Raw genomic sequence first — 10,085 nt, 5'->3', positions numbered from 1 at the left:
CGCTCCCACAGGGTCCTCGCACCCAAGGTCCCGCTCACCTCCTTGACGGAGAGAAACTCAAGCAACGGGAAGACTAGATGCCGATCCAAAAAGTGAGCGATGCGAGTGGTCAAGTCGTACTCCGCCATCTTGCCAAGGAAAAGGAGAGGCTCAGCCCACAACAACTTTATTGGTAGCGCCGACGCGCAGACAGGCCCCGTGGCGCGCATGCGCAGTGGTTCTACTCACCCCGGCGACGGGGCGGGGTGGACTCCCCGGTGCTCGGAGTCCGAGAGCGCACGCGCGGTGCTCTGGACTGCTTAGGGACCAGGCGGATCGGCGGCAAGTTCCGTCTGTTTGAAATGCTGTCAGTGCCCTACGATCCATTTCGTTCATAAATGCTGAAGCCTCAGAATTGCTGAAGCAATGCAGATTGCACTGTGAGGGGGCAGGGGACAAGATAACGAGGACCCCGCTCTCCAGAAAGCCACAGGCAAGGAGGAATATGGCTTTCATTTGGCAGATGGTAACCGCTTTGTAAGCGTTTGTTAAATTGTTTCTAGATAGAAAACAAGTACGAATGTCAGATTATAGGAAGAGCCATAACTTAGCGGGGATGGTCGGGTTGGGCCTTTCTAATGAGGGGTAAGTTAGAGAAAACTCGGGAGGGAATGAAAGTGGTTAGAGAAAACTCAAGGTAACAGTTTACCTGAGAGTGGTGGTAAGACAAGGAAGTGACCCAAATTCGAGCCGGGGTAAAAACATGCCTCATGGAAGGCACAGCAAAAACAAAGGCCATGAGACAGGAAAGGACTTGGTGTGTTTCAAAAACGAATGTCCTGTGCGAGTGAAGAGTGAGGTTAAAGATGGAGAGAAGGGCCAGGTCATGATTAAGGTAAGGACCGTGGGTTTTTTTTTTTTTTTTTTTTTTTTATTCTAAGTGCCCTGAAGTCTCCTTTGCTAGTTCCTTCTCATCTTTCAGGCCTCTTCATTGTGGAGTGCCTTAGGATTGTACCTCGTACCTATCTAGGCCCTAATAGCATTCACCCAAATGGCTCTAAATGAAATGTACACATTGACAGCTCTCAAAGTATAGCCCCAACACAGACTGTTAGTTAACCATGGACCCACATATAACCAACTGCCTACTTAACATCTCAACATTAACATACCCAAACCAAAACCTCCCCATTTAGCTCATCAAAACCTGTTCCTTTTGCACTCCTCCAACTCAGTGAATGTCAATTCTCTCTGTCCCGGTGCCCAGACCCAAAACCTCGAAGTCATCCTTGACTTTTTCTCTTACACTCTCTACATGGAATCCAACAAATCCTTTGGTTCTCACCTTTAAAGCATATCCAGATCCAATCAATTCAAACCACCTCCAAAGTTAATCCTTAGTCTAAACCAGTGATGGCAAACCTATGACACGTGTCACCTGTGACACGCGAACTCATTTTTTTGGTTGATTTTTCTTTGTTAAATGGCATTTAAATATATAAAATAAATATCAAAAATAGAAGTCTTTGTTTTACTATGGTTGCAAATATCAAAAAATTTCTATATGTGACACGGCACCAGAGTTAAGTTAGGGTTTTTCAAAATGCTGACACGCCGAGCTCAAAAGGTTCGCCATCACTGGTCTAAACCATCATCATCTCTTGCTTTGATTTTTGGAATGGCCTCTTCACTAATCACTTTGCTTCCCTTTATTTCCTCCTATGGTTTATTCTCCATACAGCAGCAAGAGTAACTTTTTAAAATATGTATATATTTTAAATTTATTTCAGAGAGGAGAGAGAGATAAAAACATCAATGATGAGAGAAAATCATTGATTGGCTGCCTCCTGCCTGCCTCCTACTGGGGATTGAGCCCGCAACCCAAGCATGTGCCCTTACCAGGAATTGAACCCTGAACTCCTGGTTCATAGGCCAGGGCCAGAGTGACTTTTAAATCTCAAATTGTGGCCCTGGACACTGTGGCTCAGTTGATTGCTGGTTGAATTTCCAGATGTTTCTCTCTCTCTCTCTCCTTCCTTCCTCTCTTTCTAAAAAATCAATAAACTATTCTTTAAAAAAAAAATCAAATTGTGCTCAAAACCTTCCAAGCCTTATTATCTCACTGAGAGTAAAAGATATGTCTAATAATGGCCTAAAAAGCCCTAGTTCACCTGGACCCATTACCTCTGTAACTTCATCTTCTCCATCTCTTCCTTTTGCTCACTCTCCCTCAATCCTAAGCAACCACTAATCTACTTTTGGTCTTGGTAGATTTTTCTATTCAGGACTTTAATGTGAGTGGAATCATATAAAATATGGCCTTTTGTGCCTGACTTTTTAAAAAATATTTTTCGATTGACTTCAGAGAGGAAGGGAGAGGGAGAGAGAGATAGAAACATCAATGGTGAAAGAGAATCATTGATTAGCTGCCTCCCGCAGGTCCCCTACTGGGGATTGAGCCCAAAACCCGGGCATGTGCCCTGACCAGGAATCGTGACCTCCTGGTTCATAGGTTGACGCTCAACCACTGAGCAACACTGGCCGGTCTGTCTGTCTTTGTTTACTTAGCTAATGTGATCAAGGTTCATCCAAGTTGCAGTATGTATCAGCACTTCACTCCTTTTTTATGGCCAAATAATATTCCATTTTATGGATATTGTTTACCCACTCATTCATTGATGAACACTTGGGTTGTTTCTACCTTTTGGCTACTAAGAATAATGCTGCTGCAAACATTCATGTACACATTTTTATGTGGACATATGTTTTCAATTCTCTTGGGTATATACCCAAAGGTGGAATTGCTGGGTTATATAGTAAGTCTATGACTAATTCCTAGAGGAACTCCCAGACTGTACTATAATTTTGCAAGATGTTACCACTGGATGAAAGGGTACACAAGATTTCTCTGTATTGTTTCTTACAATTGCACGTGAATCTGCTATTCCAGAATAAAAGTTTAAATTTAAAAACAATTTCTGGAATTTGGACTTAAGAAGCGGATACCTACTGGTGACTAAAATATGGAGGGGGTGGGAGAAGAATGGCAAAGGAGTATGTATGGGTGCTAATATCAGGAATTCTATTTGAAACAGAATAAGATCCTTGTTAGATACTAAGAGGTGATGTATAGTATGAAAATGGAAATACTATTTTGGATCAGTTGATATAGTTGTTACTACTTACCAAGCTTGTAAACTTGAACACGATGTTTTCAAGGATTTGAGGGTATGATATGATCTCTCCATTGTGCCAACAATTCTGTGCCATTTACATATTGTTAGGAGAGCAAGGCTGAATTCCCATGAAGCAGAAAATACATGATAGTATAGGCTGCTACACTGTGGGGAATAGTCTTTATAGTATCTAAGAACTGTGAAATGTCATTTGTAATCTCAAATTTTCTGGAATCCTAGGGAATAAAGTTGTAATGTAATATAGATAGGAAAAGAGGGAGTTAAAGAGAGAACTAGCAAGAACTGAGGCTTCCAGTAAAAGTGACCTATGACAGAGGAAGGAGAGAAGCAGGTCAAAGTGTGGAAACTTGCCAAAAAGGATCAGAGAGCCATCTTTAAAAAATCGAAGAGAAATAAGATGTAATTTAATTTGACAAATATTTTTAACTTTTATCATATGAAAAGTACTAAGCTAGATATAAATGGGAATATATTATCACTCGGAGCTAGTCCCTGGCTACAGAAAGTGACAATTACTCATTCATTCTATATAAGTTGAATTCTTACAATGTGCTAGGCACTGTTCTAGGTCCTGGTAACTCACCAGTAAAGAAAAGAAACTTATATTCAAGTGGAAGAAGACAGATTTAAACATATGAACAAATTTATACTTTGTTAGGTGGTGATAAGTGCTATGAAGACCAATATGCAAGTTAAAAATTAGAGAATTGTGGGGAATTTAATATAAGGTGTCCCAAAATTCACGCAAGAAGTAATTTTGATAGAAAACACAGGTTTATAATTAAAAATTGTAAATTTTTTATTGATTCATAAAGTATACAGTATAGGGTTATGTATGGAATAGCACATCGGGTAAATGGCCTCCACGGCTTTGCTGGCACATACGCAAAGCCGTAGTCTTCATTGGTCTTCATTGTCCCTGCTCCTGGGCCATAATTGGTACTTGGTAATGCTTATCAAATTGAAGGGATTGAAATCAAAGGGCAACAGATATTAGAATCTGATTCAATAAACCAAGTAAAATTAGGCTTTTATTTTTTGTTGTTATTGTTGTTAATGCTCATGCAAAATTCAAATCTTGTATGAATTTTGGGACACCCTATATATATATAATTTATATGCCCTAACCGGTTTGGCTCAGTGGATAGAGCGTCGGCCTGTAGACTGAAGGGTCCCAGGTTTGATTCCGGTCAAGGGCATGTACCTTGGTTGCAGGCACGTCCCCGGTGGGGGGGGTGTAGGAGGCAGCTGATAGATGTTTCTCTCTCATTGATGTTTCTAACTCTCTATTCCTCTCCCTTCCTCTCTGTAAAAAATCAATAAAATATATTAAAAAAAATAAAGTGGTCAGGGAAGGCCTCTCTGATAAGGTAGAATTTGAAGAGACCTTAAGAAAGTGAGGGAGCCTATGGCTTTCTAGAAGAGTAAAATTCCCAGGTGAAGCAACATTAAGTGTAAAGGTGCTGAAGCAAAAGTTGATGGAATAGCAAGGAGTTTAGAAATTCAAGAGCTGATTGAACAAGAGGAAGTGTGGTAGAAGATGTGAGAGAGTGGTGGACCAGATAATGTAATGCTTTGTAGGTCATGGTAAGGACTTTGCCTTGTATTCCGAATGAGGTGGGTAGCTATTGGTGGATTTGGGGCAGAGAAGTCACATAATCAAAGTTATGTTTTTAAAAGACCACTTTAAGGAATTGAGGGTAGGGGGTTGGGGAATAAGCATTAACAGATATCAGTTAATAGACTATTGAAATAATTCAAGCAAGAGATGATGGTGGCTTAGTGGTAGTAGTGAAAGAGTTGTGGACAGTAGTAAAATTCTGAGTGTATTTTGAGTAAAGAGCTAGCAAAATTTGCTAATGAATTAGATGAGAAAGAGAAGAGTCAAAGATGATTCTAAGGTGTAGATGAACTGAGAGGCCATTTAACATTAAGAAGAGGAAGGATGTGATAGATACATGTTTTAGAGAGGAGAGAAATCAAGATTTTAGTTTTGGACATAGTATGTTTGGGATGCCTATTAGACATCTAAGTGGAGATATTGATTTGGCAGTGATGCATATGAATCTGGAATTCAAGAAAAAGGTAAGAACTGGAGATAGAAAATTAGATCTTGTCAATGTATTGATGAAATTTATACCCTTGGGACTAGAAGAGATCAGAGTGTAAATGTGCTGGGAAAAGAGATGAGCAGGGCTAAATCTCAGGCACTTCAGTTTGTAGAGATGGGAGGAAAGGAAGTGAAATAATATATATAAATAGATCTTTTGAAGAATTTTACAAAAAAGGGAAACAGTGAAATGTAGTGATAGATATGAAGTCTGGGGAGAGTGTCTTAAAATATGTGTGTATGCTGATAGACATGATACAATATGTATTTAAGTAACTGTAATGGAAAGATACAATATGAGATAGGGGATACAGGAAGAGCATGGGTTCCAATCAGACTGGCCTCAAACAGATTCATTCTCAAGAGGATAGAAAAAATGGAGGAAGCTTGCAGAGTGGATGTTTTTTGTATTGGGACTGCTGACTTTTACCACAGATATGGAAGAGAGTCGTGCAGGTGGTTCAGGAACAATCTGCACACTGTAGAGACACAAAATCAGGAAAGTGTAAGAAATATTTGAGAACGACAACTTGGGAAGTTAGCTGAAGATTGAAGACTATCAGGGAGAATATATCAGAAAAGAAAGACCAGCACCAAATACTAAAATGCCTATGTGAGGAATTTGAAATTTAGCTCAGGTCCTGAGGAACCTTAAAGTATTTTTGAGTACAAGAGTGAATGGTTCAGTCTGTGTTTCTGATAGTTGCATTGATAGTGGACTGTATAGATGAAACGCAGCCAGGCTGTGGAAGTTCTTCAAAACCAGACTGGAAAACTGGGATTTGATCAGATAAGCAATGAGAGCCTCTCGTGAATTCTTAAAAAAGAAAAAGACATGAAGACAGTGGTGTTTTGTCCTTTAAAATTAAACTGGAAGTGATTTACAAGATGGTTTAAAGTGGTGACAGATTGGAAACTCTGCTGATTTGCCTGGCTTTTCGTCTGGAATTTTCCTTGCTGGTTTGTGAAAATATCTTGTTTCTTTTTATAAGAGAAATCTAGCCCCAAATGTGGAAAATCTGACTTTTTGCTTAGGCTCTTCCTAGTGTTTTAGTTTAAAAGAGAGATTACATTGGAAAGACAGGCAAGGGCTCACCTGGTAGTATCTAGGTGGGAGCAAGGTGAAGACTTTGATTCTCATATACTAGTATTCCTCAAGTATTATTGAATGCTTTCCATTCGCTGATCAACATCTCAAGCTCTGGGGAAACAAAGAAAGAAAATGAATCCCAGCCCACAAGGAGATTACAGTTTCATGGGGGTAGCAAGCATGTAAAATGTAAACTAATTCATAGCCCAATGCGAGAGAGTCTGTGCACAGAGTGCTCCTGGGGTTTAGGGAAGGAAGTGACTTGCTACCAGAGAAAGTTGGAGCTGAATAGATGTTGCCTAAGAAAAGGGCAAAGAATGTTTTAATCAGAGAGAAGAGCAGGTACACAGGCTTAGCCCTGAGAAAAGGCATAGTCATTGAAGGCTCTGAGAAGGCCTTTGTGCCTAGAGGGTAGCATGTGTGATGTCAAATGGCAAGGCATGAGTCTGCACATAGGGTCTATAGTTAAGGGTGCTGTGGACTCTGCTGAGAAGTTTGAATTCTACTCTGCAGGCCAGTTTTTAAGGTGATTCTCTTAACATCTCCTTTTTATCTACTGCTCTGTGTTTTTAGTCCAGGCTCTGATCATTTGTCACATAGACAACGGTGGTAGTCTTCAAAGGATCTCCCTGTCCCGGGTTCTGCACCTGTCTGCCTGTCCTCTCCCCTGCTGCCTGGGTGATCTGAATGCACATCTAACACTGTTATGAGTTGAATTATGCCCCACTCCCGGAATTCAGATGTTGAAGTCCCTGACCCCCAGAACCTTAGAATGTAACTGTATTGGGAGGTAGGGTCTTTTAAGAGGTAATTAAGTTAAAAGGAGGTCATTCAATGGGCTTTCGTCCAATATGATTGGTGTCCTAATAATAAGAAAACATTAGGATATAAACATATACAGAGGAAAGACCATGTGAAGACATAAGGAGAAGATGGTCATGTACAAGCCAAGGAGAAACAACCCTGTGAACACCTTGATCTTGGACTTCTAGCCTCCAGAATTGTGAAAGAATAAAATTCTGTTGTTTTAATCCACCAGATCTGCTATACTTTGTTATGGCAGCCCTAGCAAACTATTGTACTTTGAACTTCCTATTTCATATGATATAAAGCAAAAACTTCTTAGCATACTCTATAAAGTTCTTTAGGACTTTATCTATCCAGAATCCTACACTTCTTCCACGCTGAGCTCTGCTTACACAGGTCACCAAGCTCATGGTTTCGTGCCTTGTTCTCCAGCAGCTCTGTCAGTCTAAAATGCCCTTCTACCCCTCCCACCCTGTTGACCACCTCTTCACTTTTTAAGACCCAGACCAAGCATCATCATCCCTATTCTGTGTTTCCCATTAGCAGAGCATATCTGAAGTAATCACTCCCTCCTGCTCCACTCTGCTGGCAACAAACTTATCTCAGGGCCTTAATGTTTGAGCCCATTTTTAAAAACATGTTTCCTCCTACTAGACTAAACATATTGAGTAGAATGACTATAAATATCTGTTATAGATCCAATTCCTATCTTAATTCCTAGCACATAAAAAGTACTCAAGAAATGCCGTAGAAATGAATAAATATGCATAGAACCTGGATGTCCAGACCTACACATCCTTGAGAGAAATTCATCCATATTTTGTAATAGTCTATTGTAGTGGATACATTTTTTATTTTTAAAATAATTTTTAATTGATGTTTACAGAAAGAGAGAGAGAGGAAGGGAGAGGTATAGCGAGATAGAAACATCAATGAGACAGGAATATCATGAATCGGCTGCCTCCTGCACTCCCCCTACTGGGGATCAAGCTGCAACCCAGGCATGTGCCCTGACCTGGCATCAAACTGGAGACCTCTTGGTTCCTGGGTCAACACTTAACCGCTGAGCCACGCTAGCCGGACTATAGTGGATACATTTTTAGATGCTCATGTCTGATTAGCTCTTTGAAATATTTCTAAATAACATTATTTTTAATCCAGTCACTCTTTTTATATACTGCATGGAGATGCCTATTGCATTTTAATATGTCTGCCTTCTTTAGTTATAGATCCAGTTTGTTTATTCAATGCACATTTATTCGGTCCCTATTCTGTGCTAGACACAGTGCTAGATTCTGAGGTTAAGAAAACAACTAAAATGCTTTTCATACATAAAAGAACTCATGGTTAGGCAAAAGGGACAGATCCATAAACCAATCTTAGTGCAGTGGAGTAAGTGCCATGATAGAGATGTGCTGGAGGCATTAGCAGAGACCTTTAGTTACACGGAAAGCACAGACAATTCTTACAACTAGGTGTTTGCTAACTTTTTCCCAAAAAAATAATTATTGCTTCTTGGAGAGTTAGGTGACTTTTTCCTGACCCTGTGGTCTTGCTCTGAAGGGATCTTATTGGAACGTCACCTCGTGCCTGTGTGAGAATTTCCAGAAGCCTCAGTCATGCTGTCATTTCATGAAAGAATCACAGAGAGAAGGCGCCTTCAGAAGACTTAAATCCCCTTCTTTCTTCACTTATCACCTCATATAAAGCTGGGATTGACAGCTGATTCTACTCCATTCTGGGACCTTGTGGTATGCAAAGTGAAGGATGTTGGACAGAGGGATCCATCACTGCTCTTTCTCACCGTCCCCAACACCAGGACTTGGAATGTGGAATCCCCATTTTTTTTGGAGAAAATAGCAATTCCCAGAATTTGGGAGTATCTGAGGGGAATCTGAAAGAATTGTAATGAATCTAAGAGGTGACATGCTCATATAAACAACTTGCCACCTCAGAACATAAAATACCTACATATCTGTTCAAATACTTCTAATTCTGTGTCTTTTATATAATATTCTGTGTCTGTGTTATCTGTCTTTAAAAATTCCTGCAGTCCAAGTAAACACTGCCTGATTACCAGACCAATGTGGTTAGTTAACATACTGGTAGAAATACAGGGATACTGAAATGCACTACAGACTTCTAACAATGACAGTTATCATTTGAACACAATCTCTTGTGTCATAGCAACCAGCTTCAATTATCTGGCTAAAAATCTTATTTAGCACTTACTTGAAAATGTTGATGCAAAAAATGTGGGCTCTTTAATGAAGGCATTTTAAAGTAAAATTTCCATGTTACCATAAGTTATGACCTCAAGTCAATGCTAGGATCTACTGGATATGAGAGAATGAAGCTAGTATTGTATGCAAATCAAGTTTCTTTTGATCTAGTCAACAAAGAACAAGTAAATATTGAGATGATGTAGGGAGCCAGGCAGAATTTCAGCCAGGAATCCAAATAGGAAAACAGGATTTTCCAGGGACGCCAGAGGCCCAAGGCAGAAGAGTTAACTAGGAAAAAGAGTAACAGTGTTCATCCTATGGCATAACCTTTGTCCTATAATTTTTACTTATCTGTTTACATGTCTGTGTCTCCCACTAAACTATGACTTCTACAAGGTCAGGAATGGGGTGTATTTATTCTATACCCATGTACCTACCTTTTGGAGGAAATAAAGAAATTGAAAAAAGGCTGTAGGTATCCCCAAAGAAGAATAACAACTGGGATTCATGGAAAGTCATGTGAGAATTTTAACATTATCAAACTAACCGGATGATATGAAACTATGGGGTATGGTTAGAGAAGTCTTCCCTGATCTTGTTATCTAGAATAGCTTCTCTCATTTCATTACCTTGTTTATTTCCCTCCCAGTGCTTATCACAGTCTATAATGATCTTAT

The 10,085-nt window shown here is 39.8% G+C and overlaps 1 protein-coding gene across 1 annotated transcript in view; it reads right to left on the bottom strand.

Moving 5' to 3' along the window:
* The window catches only part of EIF3E (eukaryotic translation initiation factor 3, subunit E), a 40,844-nt gene extending 40,630 nt beyond the window's left edge, over positions 1-214 (bottom strand). Inside the window, exon 1 of the mRNA XM_005869062.2 lies at positions 39-214. Coding sequence (XP_005869124.2) covers positions 39-209 — 171 coding nt within the window. The 5' untranslated portion in view covers positions 210-214. The remainder of the gene's footprint in view (positions 1-38) is intronic.
* Positions 215-10,085: the final 9,871 nt, after the last annotated feature.

Source organism: Myotis brandtii, unplaced genomic scaffold (assembly GCF_000412655.1).
Source record: "Myotis brandtii unplaced genomic scaffold, ASM41265v1 scaffold285, whole genome shotgun sequence".
NCBI lineage: Eukaryota > Metazoa > Chordata > Mammalia > Chiroptera > Vespertilionidae > Myotis > Myotis brandtii.
Note: the sequence above shows the minus strand (reverse complement) of the source record. Positions and strands in the feature narration are given on the sequence as shown.